Genomic DNA, 23663 nt, shown 5'->3' with positions numbered 1-23663 from the left:
ACATGGTCAAAGTAGGAGCCTTGGGCTCCAGACATTATCTGAGGACTCTGGACAAGTTCTTCCCTCCTTTTATGTTTTTCCCCACTAAATGAACATCACTTAAAGTTCCAACCTTCTAAAATGATCTGCATAAATGGTAGCAGGTACATCTTTCTGGAAGGACTTTAGTAGGAAAACAGAAAATGTCAAAACACACATTCTTCTTATAGGAGAGAACTGTAAATGAACAGTTATTCCAAACAAGAGACTGGTTTTCAGCTTGGCCAAGGCTGGGTCAGACGTGCCCGGAAACGCATCCCGCCGCCTCCACAGTACCCACGTGCGTCCCTCCCCAGGCCCTGCCCACCCAGTGGAGGTGCTGCCTTAGTCTTTGCAGACCAGTCCTAGGAAAATGAGGTAAACGTGACCCCCGCACTTTCGGACAAAGGGCACACAGCTAGCTTGCGACAGCTATTTGGTTACTCTGCAAGATAGGATAAAGGGAAAACTGGTTCAAGGGCTACAAAAAAAAAGATGGAGTGGTACAACAGAAGGTAACATCTTAATGGAATAAAGGCTTATATTCAAAACCCAAGCAGGGTCCTTGTCCTTTGAGGCATAAAAGGTGCAAAAAGAACAGCAAGACAACAGGAATAAAACCCACATGAATCACTGTGGCATCCAGTTTCTATTCACAAAGAAAAAGCTCCAGTCCATCTTTTAATTTTTTTGAAAAATTCCTGACATTACAGAACTAAACTGAAATGTATTAATATTCCACTCTTACATTTCCATGACAAACAGAAAAAAAAATTCATGAGCCAAAAAAAGGGGGGGGAGAAGCTTATAAAACTAAATATGGATCTCAGCATTAACAGCTGAACAGAGAAAGGAATTAAAACGCTTTAATTAAAAAATCACGAGTGGATGATAAAGTGTGTAGAAACTGAAAATTTACAAACTATTTAAAACCTGGAATCGCTGACTGTTCAGAAACTACACAGATGGATCATGGGTGGTGGTGAACAGCAGAAAGGGATTATGGATGAATCTGCATTGTTCTAGCTGCTCCCCATGCCACCCGTCTCCGAGGAAAGCCTGTAACACAAAAAATAAACAAGAACTCAAAGTTAGTTTTCTGAATGCCCAGCTGTACCTCACCTCTGAAACTTTCAATGTCAAGGGGGGCATTTTAAGATTTCTTGGATTAACTGGTGCCATGATCTCGTAACCCCTGTAACCCAAGCTTTCTGAGGAAAATTATCCCAGAACTGAAGGAAACAGACTCTGGTTACCAACAGTGGGTGTTCCTCTCATTTGTGGGAGATGTTAAATGCTTTCCAAAAGTATGCCACACACTAAAACCTCCTCTTACAGGATCCTACTACACAGAAGTACCTTTTCTTTACTGTTAAGCTTATTTTAGCTCCTCCCAAGCTACTGACAGAAAGCAGTTTAGGAACCCTTTATCTGAAAGTAGCCTCATGAAGCTAATGTTGAGACAGAGCAACAAAGGCTTCAGCTCTGGGGTTCTCTAGCATCATGAAGGCTATTCCTATTCAGAGATAATATATAGTTTTAAACGCTAGGGGATGTTAAAAAAGGGAACAGCAGGTATAGTAAGTATAGTCAAGAATTACACCCAACCTATTGTCTTCAGACTTCAAAAGCAGAAGCCGCATGTTTCAACAATTCCCTGGTTCCTTCTAGAAGCTCCCAAACCTTGGAATCCTTAAGCTAACTCTCCATTCAAACATACCCAGCCAGCTACAATGCCTTTCTGTCTCAAATATATCATTTGAGGTCCTGGAACCCAATTCTGAACTCTGAAAGAAAATTATTTAGATATTTATAGCCTGCTTCACTGAGTATTACATACCCAGCAAATCTTAGCTCCCGCTTTGAATAGAACTAAATGTGTAAGACTCAGTTTCAATTCATAAATTTATTTCATTAGGATTTCCAACCGACTGGCATAACCTATTTGTGGTATCTAGTCAAGAGAAAATGAATGGTACTTTGCCATCTCTATGCCTTCCAGAACAATGCAAAGCCGGAGGGGCGGAGAGGACAACACAACACCCAAGAACCAGGAAATAGGTCCTTCAACTACAAACTGTATTTCAGTCTGAAATGGTATTTCTACCTCAACATAAAGGGGAATATAGTTAGTTCTTTTAAAGAGGGCAGATTCTTGCCAATCTCAAAATAGGATGACCTAGGGCAATATAAGCAGTAAGCCAAACCTAAGAGTTTAGTGGGGAGTGAAGGTTCAGGAAGGAGCTGCTGTAAACAGTTTAGATGTAGGACCTACCTAAAGAAAATTAAGTTCATGCAAGAAGGTGATGGCACTCTGGCAACAAAAAGAGCTCAAAAAGAACTATCCAGAATTTATATATAGCCTCAACAGTGATTGAGGCACGGGGTGGAGAGAGGGCAAGAAGGGAAAACCCAACCGAAGTATCATGCTAATAAGGACTCTATAATAGGACCACATGGGGGACCCAAAAAATTTTTAAAAATTTAACACCAAGTTCTGGTGGCAGCTGCATCTTAAACATCTGCCTCCTTCCCTGCACTCCTCCGTTAGGGAGTACTCATTAGGTAAAGATTCCTTCTAATCAAGAACTAGATAAAATAAAACCTGGTCCCTGGGGGGAGCTGGTACCAGCAATATTAAGTCCTAGAGAGAGCTTATGAAGGGACAGTTGGACCATATGACAAGGGAGCAACCAGCAACTAACAAGAGGAAACTATCTGGACAGTGAAAAGAAGGCTGCTCCTCTAGTCCTTCGTGCAGACTTGGGACATGTTAACACTAGTTTCATAGGCCAAATCTGGGATTGAGGGACCACAACGCCATGAGACAACACACTGCAATACTTATCAGCAACTAGTTTTTTTTTTTTTAATACTATAAACCAAATGAGATGTGGGAAAAGATCAACAAGAAAAAAAAATCTCTACACTAATTCTCTAATGCTCTAAGGAAGAGCCATATGCTTTCAGGTTGAATAGAAGACCATCAGAGGCCTTCTGCCATCATGCCTACAGCATTTCTAGTCTTTAATGGAGAGATAGCTGTGGTCTTAGTATAAGGAAAATAAGGCTTCAGGGAGATAAAGTACACTTGAGTAAAAGTAAAGCACAAGTTGTTAGTGCTGATTAGTCACTCATGTGATCTGTGAATTTAAATTCTCCAAGGCTTTTTTTTTTTTTAATCTGATAAATGAGTGGATTGGTGAGTTGCAGGTGATCTTAAAGGTTCCTTCTAAATCTAAGTTTATAATTTCTACTCATGACAGGGTTGGTGGGAGACAGAAGGAGGGGGGCAGGGAATGGAAGGAAGGGTAAAGGGACTTAGTAATCAGGGTGGCTTTAGGATGACTGGAGAATCCTGTCAAATTTTGGGTGATGTTACAGGTTGGTTGTTCAAGATTTACCCAGTGTCACAGGAAGAGAGATACTTCTCATTCAGAGAAATGCAGACAAAAGCCAGCAAACTTTATTAGACTTTTTCCAACTTGCCTCCCCATTCTAGGTCAAGAAGTAACTTCTTTATATGTATGATCTGTAAAAGATCCTCACAGTAACCACTCACCAGAGGAAACAATCTTGGGATGGACACCCTTGTTACCTGCTGCTGTTGGCAAGGCAACGGATCTGAGAAGTCAGAGAAATTGGCCTTCACTAAAGCATCTTAATGCCAATGAAGAAGACCCTCAGGATGTAACCTGCTACAGGCTCATCTTCTTCTGTGGGGAATGACCAAGGACTACTACTAAATTCACTAGGGACACAAGCAGGCCCGAGTCAGTCTTACAGACTCCCTAGTTGAGTAGCCACAGGTCACAAGTTCCCACCCCTTTGCCCTTCACAGCACACAGTCAACTAAAGTTCTTACTGTGGCAACTTTATTACAGCTAGAAACACAAATCTGGCCAAGACGGCCTGCTGATAACTTAACCATTAAATAATTAAAAAAAAAAAAAAAGGGTTAATGGAGAAGCTTTTATTCATTAACACAGAGCCTAACACATTGTTATATTGCAATGCAGAATAAAGCTACAAAAAAGTAACAGAATGAAAAGGAAGAGCAGGATGTGGCTCTAGATAAAGAATTCAACAAGTCAGACTCTGAAACAGGCACTCAGATGAAATGGCCTAACCCTAACCCCAGGTTACCGTTACCCCCACCCCCACCCTGTTATGCCCCCAAATAGTAAAAAGGAAACGGTCACAAGCTCACAATTGTTTGGTTCTCACCAATGTTAACAAAGAAAAACAAAATGAACCAAGAAGTACTTGAGGGGGTGCCTCAAGATATTCAATCAGTAGGGGGAGAATCTCTGTTTCTCGCCTTTCAGTTTGTTAGTTACACATGGCGCGGCAGAGCTGGTGGTGGTGGCAGCTGAAGCCCCGGTACCCTTAGCAGCAGACACAACATTTAGAGCCAGGAGAGGGATGGGTTTCATGCCAAGCAGACTGGAGACACAAGGGGCGGTCGGAAGAGGGTTGGGGAGGCTGGAGGGTGCGTCGGAGGTCCCCGCTGTGGCGAGCGAGGGGGTGGTGGTGGAGGAGGAAGAAGAAGAAGAAGGGGTGGAGGGTTGAGAGAGGTTGATGCTGAGGTGATCAGGGATCGTGACGGAGGCTGCCTGGGAGGAGGGTTTAGCGTTTTCTAAACTGTAACAGAGGAAAAAAGGAACAAAAAAAAAAGGGTGGGTGGAAGGGAAGACCACAAAAGGGAAAAAGTACAGGACAAAAACCGCTTGTTATCAGTTAAGTGCCTCTGGCTGCAAATTAGGAAGACCTAATACCAACTTGTGATAAGCTGTCCCTCTTTCAGTCTGTGTCCCACCCTCTAAAAAATGTATACTTTACCAAATCCCATTCCACAACGCTATTTAAAACTGCTATGGTGACGAAAAAGCTGATAGACTGAGAAAAGAAGTCATACAGAGCACACTTCCACGTATCGGACATGGGATCCAACCCAGGAGTCAGAAGGAAATGATTTCAAAGTAGAAAATGAGAGAGTATTCATAACAATCTCCAAACGAGGAACAAAGGTCTCACACCCACCAATCCCTTGTGAAGGTGTAGAATGTTATTCTATAGAATTAGAAACCTTCCCCCCAGTGCTGAAGTGTGCTTCCATCTTATACAACAAACTAACCAATATATCAGGATGGGAAAGGACAAGAAACCAAAGCAGGTCACTAATTTCAAAACTTCAAAGAATGTAGTATTTTCAAAGAAAAATGCTGAGAACAAAAGTAGATAACAACTAGGAAAGCTTCATTTCTGGTGAGAGGTGGGGTTGAGGATAAAAAGCCCTTTGTTTTTGACTGAACATACTTCTAATACAGACCTCACAGAAATGGAAGATACTCAAGCACTCCCCAAAAATTAGTTTAAAAATGTAAAAATACCGCCTCTACGCCTAAAATGAAGTCCAAATAGCCATAATGATCAGCAACTCCCAAATGCCCACGCTTCTAAGCCAGAACTGCAGTATTTGTCAAAAACTGTCCGGACAACCTACCCCACAAGATTGACTCTTCAAGGGCAGGGACCCTCCTCTTAAGATTCCATCTTGTTTACCTAAGTCCAGAGAAATTACAATCTATAAAGCAGGGGATAAAGAAAGGACTCAGGCTGACAGAGTAAGAGCAGAAATGCTCAGAATCCATTACCGAAAGCAGAGAAATCTTTCCTGCCTAGTAGTAATAAAACCAGTTCGCTTTTGCGTTCAAACTGGGCCAAGATGGAGGAGTGAAGAGTAAGCTTTGTGCATGTATGATCTCTGCTTTGGTGTTAAATGAAGCGTCACAAAGTTGTGACCCAAATCCATAGTTTGGACAGTTTCATGAAATGGGATGACCCTAAATGGCCAGCCATCCTATAAGGAGGATCCTGAAAAAAGTGACTGAATCAGGAAACTCAGGTGGAGATATTCTGCTTCCTTACAATGTTGACACTGTCCTAAGGTGAAACAAACGACTTCCATTTAAGCACTACCTGACAATATTTAGGGCAAGCCTACCCAAGCAGAAGAAAACAATCCCCCCCAGCTTCCAAGAACATGAATCTTACCACTTAACACCCGCCCTTCCCCATACCCCAGTTAGAAACAAGAAAAACCTTTACAAACAGCCTCTGCACAAAGCTTACTACCATTTCCCACTGAACATGAAGAATCTGATGTGCTTGGTAGCTGAAGCAGATCTAGACACAGAAGAGTCTTTTCTACATAAATACTAGTAAATACCTCAAGGAATTAAAAGGCTTAAGGCAAAAGTCAAAACCACTGGGGAACTGATAAATTCTTAACCAGGAGATAAAAGACAATGGAATAAATACAAGGTCAGTGTAAGCAAAACAAAATAGACTTCATACTTATGAATTCCTTTTCCCTGTACTAGATTCAGGAACTCAGAAGACCTTTTATGCACAACAAAAAATGAACAGTTATGACAGAGGTAAGTGACTAGACAAAAATCTACATGAAAAGGATGGCTAAGCCCCTTGGGAAACAGACTGCTAACCCCGGCTTAGCATGTGAGTAAGCAATTAAGAACGTGACTAAAGCACATGTGCTGAGAAAGCAAGACATACAAATGCCTTGTAGGATGTCCACCAGACCCCGAATAACCCCACTATGGCTATTGTGTGCAGTAACATCAGCTAGGTTTGGGTGAGGAGAATAAAACCTCAGGAAGCCATTATGGTATGAGATGGTGGCAAAAAAAGAAAGAGGCTAGGCATTTCTGAAATAGTCCAGAACCTGTGCCTCCCCTTTCCCACAAGCTCTGAACAATGGAGCAATTTGCAATTTAAGAAAAATGGATGTTTTCAGAATAAATGGTAATCGCTGCTTCCAAGAAACTGCCTTGCCGTCACATTACTTCATTATCCTTACTCCAATTAGGGCGCTTTGGAGACTAGACCCCATCCATAAAATACTGGTCTATGATATGTACAGCAAGAGACCCACATTTGCTTCTTAGTCAGTATGGATGCTCCAGCCAGAGCACTGTCCTACTAGTGAAAACCTGCTCTACTCTTTCCAAGCCTAAAACCATCAAGTCAAATGCAAGCATTCTATTCCCCTCCCCCGTACAAATTTATTACAATCTTGTTACTTTTCCTGCTTGCTACACTAAGAATGGATCAAAGCAGGGCTAGACTTTAACTTTATTGCCATCTCCACCCATCCCCACTCCCATCCCCCAAATATTCCCACATTTAGTAATACACTGTAGCTTTCCCCAACACACACATTACTTGTGTTGCCAACAATAACACAAAAGGTAGAGAGGGAACCCTTACCTGACATTGATTAGATACTGAGCCAGGCTAATGCTGGCAGCAGATCCAGTGATGGTAACCTGCCTATCAGTAGATCCTTCCACTGGGTTCGCAATTTTGATCTGCGCCCCAGACATCTGACGGATCTCATTGATTTTGGCGCCTTGACGCCCGATTATGCAGCCAATCAACTTAAGAAGAAAAACAACAAGGCATACCAAAATTAAGCGTTGCATGGCTAGGTCCAAGAATTCCATCCCACCCCTCCAGTCTTCCATAGCTTGGATCCACAATAATGGCAATGGAAACTACTATCCGCATCCTACACACCCTACTCACATACTCCTGATTAAAAAACTTGATTTTAGATTGCATCTCCACTCTTGCCCTATTTTGTCTACCACAGATCAGAGCTAACTCTCAGTGGACTGACTCCGAGGAGCATTAGCTCATTTCCTAGAGTACCAATCCAAAGACAAAATAAATCAGAGCCAACAGGCTAACAAACCAGTTTCTCATGGCTAGGAATAATAAAGGTCTCTGGTTTTTGGCAACAAAGATGCCTAAACTCATCCTGCTATGATCACCATTTTAATATACTGATAAGAATTCTGCCTAATTTATAATGCTTTTGCCTCTGGAAAAAATAAAAAATTGGTCTACATTCATATTGTTCAATACTGTAGACACTAATAACACGTGATTATTGAAAACCTTTAGTGTAGCTAGTGAGACTGAGAAATTGAGATTATTTTATTATTCTCTCACAATTTAAATAGCCACATGTGGTTAGTGACTACCATGTTGGACATAACATTCAATGGCCTCTGCTTTAAGGATAAGGCTTCAGATCATCCAAGAAACTATGGCCAATGGGAATTTATATCTGAGACAAAAATGGTTTTCTCCCTCACGATACCTCAACACAATAGTTTTACCTATTTTCTCCATCAGTTTTTATTTATGATTCTACATACTTTTAAAATTTTAATTTGGGATCTTAAAAAAAACCCATTTCTTTCCCTAGGCCTTAAGAATGGCATGACACGGGCGCCTGGGTGGCTCAGTTGGTTAAGCGACTGCCTTCGGCTCAGGTCATGATCCTGGAGTCCCGGGATCGAGTCCCGCATCAGGCTCCCTGCTCGGCAGGGAGTCTGCTTCTCCCTCTGACCTTCCCCCCTCTCATGTGCTCTCTCTCTCTCTCACTCTCTCAAATAAATGAATAAATAAAATCTTTAAAAAAAATAAAAAAAATAAAAAAAAAAAAGAATGGCATGACACTGCATCAACTCTTATTTTTATCCCATGCAACCCTATTAATTATACTCACATCATTTGGAATGGTGAGTTCATGAGAAGTAGTCTGAGCAGATGCATCCAAACCTGCTAAAAGACAGAAGAGAGCAAGGAAGTTCAATGCATAGCAAACAAACCCCCACTGATTTGCACATTAACCTAACAGAAGGAAACAAACTGGAAACCCAGCATTGGCTGTTGGGATTCATCACTAACTTGGAAGCCTCCAAGGAGGAAAGAGGGGGAAAGGGGTACAGAAATAATGCTGGAAAGGTTCCTCTGTAAACTCAGAAAAGCTGATTTCATGCCATTTCCTGCAAAGCCCAGCCTATCAGGGTGTAAGTGGATGGAAGCCAGGGGCAAGGGAATGTGGTAGGACCAAAATCTAACCAAATCCTTCTGCACTGCTCCCCTTTTCTGCTTAGGATTTCCTGCTGCTGTTGTGTTCCAATTTTATCTCACCTGATGCTCACTAGCACCAGTGCCAATATCATGCCTGTTACTGGGTACCATGGACTTTTGGCAGACATGCAGTTGCTTTAAATATACCTGTATCAGATTAATACCTCCCCCAACCCTAACCTACACTTGAAGGTCAAATAGAATGAAATGGCACCCAGGTGAGGGGAGTTCATTTCTCCAGATTTATTCCCTGTCTTTTCCTCAATTGCTCAGTAATTTGTTCTGGTTTTTATTTTGCTTTCCAAAGAAAAAGAAAAAAAAAAATCCCATCAGCAAACACCCATACCCATCAATAATACTGACACCTGGAAAGGACCAGGCTGGCTGGCTAATTCTCAAAGCTAGTCCTGCTCTCAGCTGTGGCCTCTAAACTCAACATTTTTAGAAGGGGGTTGGCCAGATCCATCAAGGGACCCTCAGGGGCACCAGGCCCACCCCTTTGCTCTCTCAGCTCCTTTCTGCCATGTGCATCTTGCTGGTATGTCATGGGCAGTGAAACAAGACTCCCACCAGTTTATTAATATAACAGTAGAATACTACAGATTTTTTTTTTTAATCATTACCCCAATAGCCTTTCACCTCTGGAGAGCTGGATTCAATGCCTGTTAAGATACAAGTGAAAATGAGTTTGGTGGTCTCATCCTAACCCTATCGGACAAGTTATTCCTTAAACAGAAAAAAAAGCCCCAAAAACAAAACAAAACAAAACCAAAAACCACTACACAATTTGGCACAAATGGATTTTCTACCCAGATCTGTGAATAGCTGGTGGAGAGAAAGGGGGTGCCAATCAGATCAAAGGGGCAGCAGTGAGGATGGGAAGAAATATTAGCCTACCCTTTGCCTGACAAGCATCCCCAGACCTCACCCCAAACCTTCCAGGGCCTTTTTTTTTTTTTTTTTTTTTTTTAAAAAAAAGAATAACTCACCCCAAATGAAAACCAAGTTAACAAACACATTACCTCCTTCGGTTTAGCGATAGAAGACAGGCAAGTTTAAACCAGCAGGATGCTGGGTAATGAAGTATGTTTTAAACAGATGTCAAACTGAGACCTTGGGGCTGGCCTCTGTCTTGCACTACACTTTACAGAAATAAACACTGAGGTATCCATACCACTGAATCCGGTGTTGCCATGCGTCATGGGAAAATGAGACTGTTGCATTGCCAACTGGTGCAGCTTGGTCAACTGCAGGGAGGAAACAGGAGAGGTTGGCATTAGAAGAGTAACAGAGTCAGGGCTCAAGCATATTCAAAATTGAAAATGCAGAGCTCCTGATCCCCAAAGTTGACTCTACTACTCAAACTACAACACAGGGTAAGGATGGGACTTATACCACAATCCTGGAGATGGGCAGAATATGAAGGTAAGAGTTAGAAAGGGCATCAGTACAAGAGAATGAATGCATTTTGGGTGTGTGAAAAGAAAAGCAGCAGCACCTGCCCGACAACCATCCCCTTGTGGGCTACTTAATGAAGGTGTTTGCAGCCATTGCAACAGTTGCCCCCGGGACAAGCACAGACAGGCTAGGTAAACAAACTGTGCAGTGGTGCTAGGGGAAACACACCATGCAGGGTTCTTCCAGTACTGGGAGAAGGGAAGGAGATGAGGGGGCAGGGAGACTGCAAGGAGGAGAGAGATTAAGATGAAACCAAACTGGGCTCAGCCCCACCCCCTCCCAATGGATTTCTACAGCTATTTTTCTTCACCTATATAAACTCTCCTGGCTGTTGTAAAACAATCCCTCCTCAAGGCTACTTCCCCTCTTGGGCCAAGCCAAGAACCAAACCCAACTTCCCAAGTCTAATGCTCAGCACCTGAAAGGGTTAGTAATGACAGAGGAAAGTGCAGAGAGAAATGCCCTTACACGAAGTCTGAATACCAGTGCTTTTAAATAGTGTTTAGTGGCAAGAAAGGTTTTATTGAGTCGAATCCCCAAATATTCAGCTTATCCCTCCCTGTGCAAAATAAGCCCCTTTCCCACCCGCCCAGATGCTTTTTAAATTGTCACCTCAAATTGAGGAGTACCCAAAGACAAACCCAACCTCCCACCCCCCCCACCCATGGAAAGGACTCTATGAAGAGATGCACAGTCAGTCCACTGTCAATTTAAACTGTGCCCTGGATAATAAATCACAATATACCGTGGAACACTTCTCTCTTTTAGATAGAATAATCTGGAATATGGGGAAAGCAGAATCTAATAATCTGCTGAATTCAAATTTCCAATGATTACGTCAAAAAGCAAACAAGGTGCTACTGTGGCCCTGATTAAAGATTATTTAAGGCCCAAAATACGAGGTTCACCTTATGAGGAAAATACTATAAATGTTTAAGACCCAACTCACTTCTGCCTATGTGGAAGAAAGAATGAAACAATTTTGGATGGGAGAGGGAGCTTTTCAAAACAAGAAGTGAAAACAAAACTTACATCTGGCTGTGGAATGGCATACTGTCCTTGAATGGTATAGGCCTACAAAAGGAGGAAAACAGTTCCTATTAAAAAACCAATCACGGACAGCCACCCAGTGGGAGAAGGGGAGACAGATTTCAACTAGCCAGGAAGCCAGAGTTGAACTAGAGATGGGGGTGGCCAGAGATTGAGGCAGTAGATGGTATCTCACAAACACAGTCAGACCTGAGTTGGCCTTCTTTGAAACCTAAATATGATGCCTTATTCCAGGAAGCCTATGAAGGGAGCCATGTTCCCTGCAATCAAAGGCAAAATACACATTTGTTTCTTAATGGAAAGGTGGGAAGTGGGATTAAGCAATGCCTCGATTGACCAAACCCCCTTCTTTTTCCCTATATACAAGACAGCCTAGGAGGAAAAATATTCTCTTCCCTCAACCACCCCAACCCTTATATACCGGTCATGGTGATATGAATGATTTGTATTTGCACAAACCTACGTGGCATGTTTTGAAACACTTCCCTTTCCCTATCCCTACCTTATTTTTCTCTACATCTGCCTGAAGACGTTAAATGCACTGGAAGCTAGCAGAGTACCTAACACTAGGGAGCTGACCACAGGAATGCAAAATAAATAAATAAATAAAACAAATCACTGTGTTCTAAACCCTGCACCTTCTCCCACCTCCCCCTCCATAAAAGGCACTTGCAGCTCCCACTACACCCTCCTCCCCCCACACCATAACCTCCAAAAAGGGAGCTGGGTCTTCAGGGCAATGGGGAGGGGGACAAGGAGGAGGAACAGGAAGGGAGGGGAAGGAGTGGCTGGTTAACAGGATGTGAAGCTTTTCACATCACAGTGGCCAGTACCCCCCAAAAGTGCACCCAGGTGGGGGTAGGAAGGTGAAAATGGGATAGGAAGAGTGGGAGATGGGGAAGAGGGGTTGAACAACAACAAAAAAAAAAAAAAAAAGGAAAAAAAAAAGAAAAAAAGGAAAAAAAAGGAAAAAAAGGAAAAAAAAAAAGAAAAAAAAAAGAGAGTTGGTGTTACCATCTGGTGGGCTACGCGGCCTGTGTGAAATGAGGTGGGGGGGGTCAGTCCAGGTCCCCGTGGACAGGTGGTGTCCACAGCATAAAAATCACCAGCGCCACTGGCCCCCCGCGTGTTGGCAGTCTCGGCTGAGGCGGAAGGATTGAGTGAGCCTTGGAGACTGAACATCCCCTCTCACCTCTAGAGGTGGTCCCTCCAGGTCAGGGTTGAGGCACATGGACGGGGTGGTGTGGGGAAAGCTCGCACTGTCGCTGCCTGTGCTGTACCTGTCCTGTGGATAAATAGAGGATTTCAGTCTCCAGGGCTGTCAATCCGGCACCTTGTCACCAGCATGAAATTCACACAAAAAAAGTTGTTTAATTTTTTCTTTTCCTTTAAAAAGGAGCTCACGACACAATTTGAAACGAGCTGCAATCAGTGAATTTAAAAAAAAAAGTTACCTTGTGGCAGGTATCACACCGCACAATTGGGCTATTTTCAGTAAGAATGAAGGGATGGGGCAACAGAGCTGATGCCAGCTACTGGTCAGTGTGGGATTAAGTTGAACCCCTACAGAGCCCACTTTTGTCACAAAGGAACAAAAGATACAGGTCCATCTGTGGACGTTGCATGAACCAGTCCATTTAAAAAGGCCCATGGGAATAATCAGGGCCACTCATGAAAGAAGCTTCAAGCCTTTAGAGGGTGGTCAACTGAATAAAGGGGGGGGAGGGAGGGAGGGAGGGAGGGAGGGAGGTGGGGAAGCAAAGAGGTAAGAAGGGGGAGGTGGAAAAAGGAGGAAAGGAAAGGGAAATGAAGAATTATAGAGAGGATTGCTGCTGCACAGCATGGGACTCTTTATAATCCCAAATGGCAGTGAAAGAATCCAGAAGAGCAGGAACCTAGAGTTTCTGGGGAGAAGGGAAAACTCCTAAGGCTAAGCCTCCTTGCTATACTGACTCTGGGCCTTTGTTTATCCTGCCTGACTATCCAGACCGACAGAACCCTTTAACCAATCTGGTTTAAACAAGGCAAAGTACTAAACTGTCTCAAGGTAGCACTGCGACATGATTTCTTGTGAAAGCTCCCAAAAGCACATGACAAACTAAGTCTCCAAAATCTTGTTCAGTTTTATGCCAACTCAAAATAGAACGTGAATGAGATGGACTTCAAGCTTTTGCTTCCCCCAATTCAAACACAAGATGGAACTAATTAAGTGTGCTTGTAACAGGCCAGCCCCTCATTGGGAAAAGGCATTCTGAGCAATGCACTTGCTTAGGCAACCACCAAAATGAAGGTCACTATTTCAACCTGAACCCCAACATTTACAAAACTGACCTACCTACCTACTCCTTAAATACTAACCAACGAAGCAGAAAACTATCATGGTTCTATTCCATGCTCTTGTCATACAAATCTAACTTCAGAATAAACCATGTGCCAAGGATCAAGAGTTTAGGTGGGTGAAGTAGAAAGAGGCCAAGGGGGTGCTTTGGTGTTCTTACTCTAACACCAAAGATCATAGCACCACAGCCCAACATGCTCTCCCCCTTCTATTCTCATACACTGAACCCTTACCCCGGCTGGTTTCAGTTATGCCATGTGGGTTCAAACCAGCGTTTATGAGGTTAAGAGCCTGGGGGAACAATTCACTGGAGTTTGGGAGTGAAGGGGTAGGAGTAGGGGAGGTGAGGTGGGGGGGAAGGGGAAGTTTGTAGGACACTCAAGTTTAGGACCCCCCAATTTTGAGACCACCATCCAGAATCTCCTTCAGAGGTCCAGTTCTTTGCTACTTTTATTCAGACCTCTAAAGAACACCCCACACATAAAAAAGCATGGATGGGGTGGTGGGAGAGGGAGAGAAGTAGTGACACCAAGGCCATTTTACCCTTTCTTCTAACCCAACCCACCTTAAATTACCAAGTAAATTCCCCCTTCCGAGTGCCTACAAAACTCCCATTGTCTGCTAAAAATTAAGTAAGGGCTTGGCATTCATAGCTTTCTCCAGTACAAAAAAATAAAACTAAAAGCAGGTCAAACTAATGGCCAGAGTACAGGTTTCAGCAAGCATGCAGAGTGGCCTGGTGCGCTGCTGGCAAAGTTGACATTTCAAATATAATCCTTGTTCATTCTAGCCCACCAATAAGAACTTTCTTACCTGACCACCTGCAAAGATGACTGGAGAACTGGACGGCTTGGGCCGGTACGGGATGGTCACGCCCTTCGGGGGGGACTGGGAGAGAGTCAGAGGGGAAAAAAACAAAAAGAGATAAGGTTTCAAAGCTGCTTCAGCTGTGTGGCTTAAGCTCACACAGATCAGTTAAATTAAAACTGTATTAACTTCCATCCCCTCACCTACCAACGTTGTCTCTGGCTAGATCTAATCTCAAATCATCTGCAGTTATTTGCCTTTAAAGCAGTTAAGATGGGTCCGTGGACTACACAGCTCACACTAATTCTCATCAAGGTAGATTCCCCTGTAATAATTTACGCATTATTTCCACGTTTTCAAATAAACCTAATGAACATGACAAACCTCTATGCGTACGTATATAGTTGGCAATTTAAGATCTTACATTTTGGCCTATATAAAAAAACGAAGCCAAAATAGGAAATAAAGTACCCCAGTATTATACCTAAGATAATACAGACACTGTCAAGAAAAATAGTAGGTTCAGTCAACATTTTCCTAAACTCTACTTGAAAATCCTACTTTCCTTTCTCATGCAACATGGGACCAATTCCATAACAATCCTAAAAAGGTTTATTTTCCTTTAATTTTGCTATTCTTACTTTAACTGAATAACATATGCTACCAGGACCTCATAAATCATTCAAAAACACCGTTACGGATAAATCTTCTCTTATATAAATGTCCTGAATATAATCCTGCCTTAAAACAAATTAACTTGAAGAATGTGTCAAAGTTGCACATAGCCAAAATACTGTAATCCAAAGGCAACTTAACTCAGCTTCTCAGGAACCCAGTTACATCTTTTGTCCACTCAGTCCAAGTAGTGAATCTTCCCCTACCAACCCTACTAGAATTGCTGTAAACCAAAAGATGACTGCTGCTTAACAATTTCTATTTTTGCTCAGACTATAAGAAAAGTCAAAGCTGGGGGGAGGGAAATATGAACTCAGGGAACCTCTTCCCCACCCCCACTGGAAGCTTCTAACAGCTTCACCTAATTCTAGTCTTACTAAATATAGATCAGTCTGTCTCCCTAGAATCACCCTCCCCCCATTCTCAGCATGAGCCTGAGGGCTTACCTCCAACATGACCACGCAGATCTGTTTCACACACTCAATGATGGATTGCGGAATGCCAGCAATAGTGATGGCCCGCTCAGTTGAGTTGGGGAGCATATCCCCCGCCACCTGGACCTGAGCCCCTGTACTCTTTGGGGTAAAAAGAAATTTTAAAAATCAGATAAAAACAGCTCATACTCTTCCAATTCCCCAATCAGCGATTTTAGAGTCTAACACTCAGTAGAGATACTTATCCCATCTCCTATTTTACCCTTTTTATCCTCCCTTCCCACTCTTCCCTTATTCCAGATAGGACTGTTTAATCACAGTTATAAATAAATTAGCCTCTGAAAGTCAAGAATAAACCTGAATAACAGCCTAAATTTAAGCTGTTCTCAAGAAAAAGGCCCTTCTAGAAATGATAGCTAGCTAATGATAGCTTCATGGGCCATCAAACAAAATCTCCGCAAGTATCACCCACTTTTCATTCTCTTATTGAACAAATATTTATATTAAGCCCATTCTATGTGTCAGGCACCATTCCGGTTGCTTGGAATACATCAAACAAAACCAAAATCCTTGCTCTCATGGCATATACAATAAGCTCCTGAAAACTCCTTTAGGAGCCACTCAAATTTCATTCCAACATCCAATTCAGTAACTCCTATTAAAAGCTTCCATAATTCAATGTAAATGCCACAGTTCAAAAGGGAGCACAATTACAACTACAACTTAATACACCTTCCTGTTTTCCCCTTGCTATTTAGGAGTTTGGTCAAGGAAAATATATCCTATTATTATATATCAAACTGTAATCTTCTTAAGAAAAAATTATGTAGTCTCATGGAAAAGTTGCCAAATAAAAAAAATGGAAACAGGGGGCGCCTGGGTGGCTCAGTCAGGTGTCCGACTCTTGATTTCAGTTCAGGTCATGATCTCAGGGTAGTGGGATCAAGCCTCATGTTGGGCTCCGTGCTGGGCAAGGAGCCTGCCTGGGATTCTCTCTCTCCCTCCGTCCCCCCCACTCCCCAGCACAGTGCTCTCTAAAATAAAAAGGAAAAAAAAAAAAGGAAACCGGTCATATTCAACAGTTAGAAATTCTAGTTAACCTTCTGACTTGTTATGACATATGAATTGTTAAAAAAAAAAAAAAAAAAAACCTACACATTTTTAGGTATTCATCAATGGTACAATCCTTTTCTTCCCAATACACAAATTGTAATCATCTAGAACTGTTACTTTAATAATCTTCATCTCAAATATGAACTTTCCCTAGCCATACTAAGTGCTATTAATAGAGGAAGCCACATTTAAAATAAACCTTCTGAAGACAACAAAAGTTACCAACCTCTCGTATTTCTTTGATCTTGCAACCACCTTTCCCGATGAGAGAGCCACACTGACTAGCAGGGACCACCAGCCTCAGGGTAACTGGGGGTCTACTGGCAGCTGTACTATTGGTCATAGAGCTGCTGATGTCCTTCAAAAAGAAATTCATCAGAACAGAAGAATTAAGTTTAAGCAGATGCCTGGGACCCGTAACTGCTATAACAGAACTGTTTTAACCTTATAAGGGACATATTATGTCATGATCTACCATCAGCGAAAGTTTAAATATTGCCTCCCCCGCCCCCAAAACAACTATTTCTGAAAAGATAAAAAAATACCTACAAATTTCCTCAGAATTAGCCCTAAATACAGTTGCCTTCATTGGGGGGGGGGGGGTTGTAGGAAGAAAAATGATATTATTAGTTTTGGAAATTAGAGCTGACTGCAAAGTAAAACAATCTTGAAGTCAAAATTAAATAAAATATTAAGAGAAAGATGAAACAACGCAACCCAATATTCAAAGAACCAATCCTGTCCTCTTAGAAAACTGGTAAGATTAAGTTGTGTGCTTCTTTGTATCATTATTTTAATTTCTTACTAATATCACCATCACGCAGATAACGAAATTGAGGCAGAGTACTCAACCCCAATCACATCTAAAAAGCTGTAGATTTGAAATTAAAAGACTGTATTGGCTCCAAAGCCCACCATCCTTCCCATAACAATATGCTACATCCAAAAGTCATGGTTTTAGCCTAGTTAAATTTAGCCTCCTGAGGATTAAGTGGTTTAAACATCACTTCTCAGCCTAATCTCTATGCAATAGCTGGACCTGGAAAGTGCTTAAACATAAGCCTTTAAAGTCAAGGACATGTTAAACTATGAACAGATCTTCTGAATGTTTTTTAAGCTTCAGACTCTGGATTAGCAGGGCCTTGCAGGTCAAAAGATAACATTTCTGATCTTGGCCATGATAAAATTTCAGGCACCATTAAATATCCAACCACCAACCCAAGCAGCAGCCAACAGCTCTCCTCCGCCTGTAGTGTCAAATGCATGATTAGCAGCATTACTGAAGAGCGGGAGGAGGCTGAAGAAGACAAGACCTAGGGCAAAGACTGTTCAGTGTCTGAAGGCTGAGGTACCTTGGTGAACAAAAAAAAAAACTTCCCTCTGCCAAAAAACCTCTGGCACTGATATTTTGCTTCTGATAACCTATAAACATTCCCTCCCTTCAAGTATCGGTCTGACACAACATTTCAGACAGATTTTCTTAAAAAATGTAACTATATCCAAGGTTGAAAGGCACCTGTATTTATAGTATATAGTAGTGTTCACCAAGGCACCTAAAGAAAGCACATTTAGGCTCACTCAACTATAAATCAGGGGACATAACGTTTAGTAATGAAGTACTGTCATACCTTCAAAACTGTCGGTCAAAAAATGAAAATAAAAGATGCTAGTTTTCCACACAATTTTTTTATGCTGAGTCCCTGGTAATAGTCAAGCTATTTAATGATTCAAGTGACTTAATGGTCAAATTTTGGGGACACTGAAGGTGGGGGGGGGCAAAGGACCCATTCGTAGATATTTATGATCCATTCTGTTCTTGAATTTAAAAAGTTCTCAGAAGGGGCGCCTGGGTGGCTCAGTCGTTAAGCGTCTGCCTTCGGCTCAGGTCATGATCCTGGGGTCCTGGGATCGAGCCCCCACATCGGACTCCCCGCTTGGCGGGAAGCCTGCTTCTCCCTCTCCCACTCCCCCTGCTTGTGTTCCCTCTCTGTGTCTGTCAAATAAATAAAATCTTAAAAATAAATTAATTAATTAAAAGTTCTCAGAAAATCACTAAGTTATCTAGAAGCACTTTAAAAGGAAGACTAAATGGGAGAGGGGTGTCTGGGTGGCTCAGTTATTTGAGTGGCCAACTCTTGATTTTGGTTCAGGTCATGATCTCAGGGTCCTGGGATTGAGCCCTGAGTCAGGCTCTGCGCTCAGCAGGAGTCTACTTGAGGAGTCTCTGCCTCTCCCTCTCCCATGAGGGCACACACAAACACTCTCTAAATAAATAAAATAAAAATGAAACTTAAAAAACACCCGAAAGTAAAATAAAACAAAGACTAAGTGCAGAATGAAAGAACAACAAACCTCTTCCAGTTTGTCAATGATCATAGCAAAGGCTTTGAAGATGGCGTTAGTGGGTCCAGCCAAAGTGATAATTCTCTCAGGACAATTCCCTTCTGAGATGTTGATACGTGCACCACTCTGGATAAAAAACAAAGCCAAGAGTTAAATAAGACAAAAAGATCTGAGCATATATAAACAACCCCCCCCCAATAAGATAAGCCAGGAACTGCCTACATACATTATCTTGACAGAAGGCAATTTCAGCATCATTTCAAACATTGCTCATTTTTGTCCTCAGACTACAGAAGCTGCCTTAATGCTTGAATGAACTGAGACACAGGAACTACATTTCCCAGCATACTATATGTCATTACAAATAACCAAGCCAGAAAAATACCACATTTTCCTTTTGCAACATTCCCCCCTGTAATCACTCATTAAAGAAAATTTTTCCTTTAAGGACTTAACAGTCCCTAAAACTCCCCCCACATAACTCACCTCCTCACGCATCTTCTTAACTGATTCTCCTTTCTGTAAGAGGAAAAGTCAAGAGTGAGCTCCAACTGCTATTTCAACCCAGACTGACTAAACAGTAATTAGAGTTGAAGTGAAACTGTCTTACCTTTCCGATGATACTGCCAACTTCCTGCAATGGAGAAAACCAGCGTCAATAAGAGGAAACTCAAAAGTGTTTATCATGAAAAGGAATTTTTAACGGTCCAAAGCAATGGGAAAACTAAGATTTATAGGGAAGGGGATTGGGTGGGCTTTTTCTTTGCTTTGCTCAAAACATAAATGAAGATATCCAAGAATTTTGAAGGAATGATGATGCAGGAATGATTTAATGCTATTGTGCTTAGTATGTTATTTTTTGAAGTACCAAATGCATCACCCTCCACCCCCCGCCCTAAAAGCTTCCCAAAGTTGTCTGGGCAGAGAAAATCTACTTATCACAAGCTATAGCAACCTCCACAGGCAAAATCTTATTATCCAGATATGTGACAGTCTTTGGCTCCATCTTCCAGTTAAGCCTTTCCTGCTCAGTGGAGCTTCCTACTAAAGTCTGTCCATTTTCCCACTACACTCTCATCTACTCTGATAGAGAAGAGTGCTAAAGCCAGATGCCCCACAGTGCTAATCTGATGAGCTCCAAGATGCATGCCCTCTCTTCCTGGCCTCTCCCTGAGCAGTTACTATGACCCAATTTCCCAAGCTGGTGCATACCTTTCCATGCATAAGTAGCCGGATGGTGAGAGTGACATTTAATCCACCTTCAATCACACCGGTGTCCATGTCGAGCAGTGTTCTGGGGAGCTGGACTTTGAGTGGTCAAGTCTTTGGTCACTGGTGGGGGTGAAAGCCAAAAACTGAAATGCAAACATGATCAAAATCAGAAACAACAGGAGAAATAGTTCCTAAAATCATTTTCACCATTATCAATGTTCTGATTCTTTTCCTTAAATCACAGTCTATCACTTGGCAAGCTTGTATATATCCAGCACAACTACACTAATGACAACTATTTACAGCTCAGGTTCTGTTAAGAGTATGGAAGGAGACTTTTCAGTCTGCTCTCCTTAATGGTAGGGTTTCCGCTGACTCTCAGGATGAGGAAGATTCCTTCAATTGGCAATGGTTGTAAAGGAACTGCTGAAAGTGCACTTGTCCTTCAGCAGAATAAGCTTTGACAGGATACAGAAACACCTGGAAATCATGAGGCCAAACCTCAAACTAACCAATTACAGAGAGGCAGATGACCTTTTGCTTCCCTGTTAGGTAGCAGTTCAGGTTGAAAGCTAGAAAGGACACAAAGTTTTCTTACTTACAGCAATTTCTAGGTAAAACATTGAGCTGTATCACACATTAAAATTTCTAATCTTGACAGATGACACCGAATAATTTTAGTAAGATTTAAATCAACAGCCTCACTGAAAAAGGCATTATCTGAAAGCCTTCTACAAAGGCTGGGATTCCATATTCTCCTTTGGGAAAACACTAGTACATTAAGCACAGCCTGAGTCCTTTCTTCTATTCCCTTTCCCAACCCAACTTGATAATCATTCGGATTTGAAAATCTTCCTTGCTTCTGTGTATTAACCTTTGTTACCACTTCATCTTTATTCACATCTATTAAATCTTAAATTTTCTTCCAAAGAAAACAATGAAAATAAAACTGGTATTGCTAAAAATTTATTGTATAGTTGTTTTAAGCAACAGCAGTAATGAACTCTTCCTACAGAGAAAGCTCTTTCCCCATCTGTCCTCTGAAACAATGTTCCCAATATTTCTGTTTTGAAGTAACAAATTACATGCAGAAAGAGAATTTGTTTTTTGGATATACCTTTTCCTACGATACCTCCTTAGGACCTAACAGCGTTAGCTTTAAAAGGTTCTCCCAAGTTGATAAATTTCTCCAGTGACATTTTTAGCAACCATCCCTTCAAAACTCAACATCAATGAACTCTCCCACAACTAGTTTTCCCCCTTCACAAACCAGCCACCGTTTTAACTTTGCTCTAACACAAAACCCATCCCTAAACATTTAAAAAGTGTTTTTAAGTTGCTGCCAGATCACTCTGTTTATGGCAAGCTGCCCCGTGGTTACCTCCAGAGCATGATTTAAAAGATGGGCTTTGCATCCCCAAGGCACCTCATTCCCCCATCTTCAAAATAGAATTAACTGCTGGCAAAATCCCAAAATTCAACACTTTTCACTCATGGAAAAACAACAGTGCTGGGGGGGGAGGGAGGCTGAGTGGAAAGGGAGAGACAGAGTTACGTCTGTAAGAATGACTTTGTTTTTTAAAATAAGATACGGTAAAATATTGGCAGTTTAGCTCCTTATCTCCACTCAAATGTAACAGGAAACACTTTACAAACACTACAACAACGCAAGTACGAGAAAGGGCAAGAACACTGAAAATCTTTTAGAAGGCCATTTCGTGATTAAGGCACAAAGCTGCATTTCTAACTCCAAATATCCAAGAAATCCTTGTCATGTTCTCCTGACTAGGTCAATATAAGTGTACCCAATCCCAGGAATCCAGCTGTTAATCCTACAGTCCATTACCCCTTCTCCTATAAATAGCTCGGCCTGGGTCTATATCGGCAGGCATTTTGTAATTTCAAAATTCGTTACCCCGAGAGAACGTCCTGAATAACTCGGTAACTGGGAGCCCGTTTACCCTTTCTTTAACTCCGCAGCCCCCCTCCCCTCGGTCATCCAAACATTTTCCAATTAAAAAATGCCCCCCCCATCCCTCCACCAGAAGAGAAGGGAAAAAAAAAATAAACGGTTCGGTCGGGGGGGGGCGCTGCGATCCAGGGGGAGGGGCCGGACTAGTAGCGCCTCCTCGTGTGCCTGCGCCAGCGCCTGACCCCCGCGGGGAGCCGCGCTCACCCGCCCGGCCAGCAAGCCGGCCATCGCCTCCCCCCACCCCCTTCAACCAACAAATCCACCGCCGCCCCCCCTACCGCGCGCGCGCCCTCCTTGACTCCTGCGCAGCCGCCACCGGGAAAAGGCGGGGGGAGGGGGGTAGGCCTTGCGCGAGGCCTACTAGGCCGCGCCTGAGCCAGGGCCTCGCGTGAATGGCCGGCGAGCCAGAGTGAGGGGGTAGGCGCTCACGCGGTACTACGCAAGGCCGGGGCTCGTGACGAGAACCGGAGCACGCTGAGAAAGATGGCAAGAGTGGAAACAGAGCTATAGCTGGGGGCGGAGGGAGAATTTTGAAGCTTACCTGCAGGCGCGAGGCGACTGAGGGGAAAAGGGGAGCGGGCGGGAAGGGGAAGGGCGGGAGGCCGGGGGCGGAACAATAGGGGCGGGCGGGAAGGCGAGGGGGGCCCCGCGGGCGGGCGGAGGAGGAAGGGGGGGGTGGAGGAGGAGGAGGAGGAAGGGGGAAAGAGACCCCGGGGCGGGTGGAGGGCGGCGGAGGGCGGGCGGGCGGGCGGAGGGCGGGCGGGCGGGAGAGGGCGCAGGCTGCGGCTGCTCCGGCTGCTGCCTCTGCTGGTCTGGGAGGGGGACGGGGCGGAGCGGCCCGCTTTCAACCCCGCGCACCCTCCGACCCCGGAAGCGCTAACCGCCCCGGGGGCCGGCGAGGCGACTGCGTCGCCCAAACCTTCCCCACGCAGTGCGGACGGCCTCCCAACAGCCTAGAGCGGCTCCATGGACAGCGTCGGCACCAATGAGACAACACCTGGTAGCGAATGGCCAAGTCTTAAGATAGAGCGGCAGCGTGGGGACAGGGAAGAAGCTAGTGGCCCCTAGCGGGCTGATTGGAAAGATCAGGCGTGAGTGCGGAGAGAGTTGGCAGTCGCCATGGATAAAGGAGACAAGAGGGAAAAGGGATGGGTGAGAAGAAAAGAAACGGGAAAAACCCAGTAGTCTATAGTAATACTCATTAAAAAATAAAAGAAAGAAAGAAAGATAAAAAAACCGAATTTGCCACACTGAAGGCAACTTTTACACCAAC

General features: G+C 43.2%; 1 protein-coding gene across 25 annotated transcripts; it reads right to left on the bottom strand.

Annotated features, from left to right (window-relative positions):
• Positions 1 to 686: 686 nt before the first annotated feature.
• PCBP2 (poly(rC) binding protein 2) lies at positions 687 to 23154 on the bottom strand. Of its 25 annotated transcripts, none has more exons than XM_078076055.1 (15): positions 22932 to 23135; positions 20419 to 20561; positions 19817 to 19840; positions 19693 to 19725; positions 19216 to 19332; positions 17090 to 17221; positions 15764 to 15891; positions 14648 to 14735; positions 12689 to 12781; positions 11479 to 11520; positions 10163 to 10235; positions 9612 to 9650; positions 8621 to 8673; positions 7312 to 7481; positions 687 to 1077 (listed from the first exon to the last, which is right to left on the bottom strand). In XM_078076055.1, the coding sequence occupies exons 2-15, from the start codon at positions 20485 to 20487 to the stop codon at positions 1041 to 1043; spliced, it is 1098 nt and encodes a 365-aa protein (XP_077932181.1). In that variant the 5' UTR covers positions 20488 to 20561; positions 22932 to 23135; the 3' UTR covers positions 687 to 1040. The 25 variants fall into 25 exon arrangements, with proteins under 25 accessions (XP_077932181.1, XP_035980044.1, XP_077932180.1 ...); XM_036124151.2 differs by having other exon boundaries at positions 14648 to 14722; positions 15763 to 15891; positions 22932 to 23134; XM_078076054.1 differs by having other exon boundaries at positions 8621 to 8676; positions 22932 to 23134.
• Between the last annotated feature and the right edge of the window lie 509 nt (positions 23155 to 23663).

This window comes from Halichoerus grypus, chromosome 6, assembly GCF_964656455.1.
Source record: "Halichoerus grypus chromosome 6, mHalGry1.hap1.1, whole genome shotgun sequence".
Taxonomy (NCBI): Eukaryota; Metazoa; Chordata; class Mammalia; order Carnivora; family Phocidae; genus Halichoerus; species Halichoerus grypus.
The sequence above is the reverse complement of the archived record's forward strand: the minus strand, read 5'-3'. Positions and strand labels throughout refer to the sequence as shown.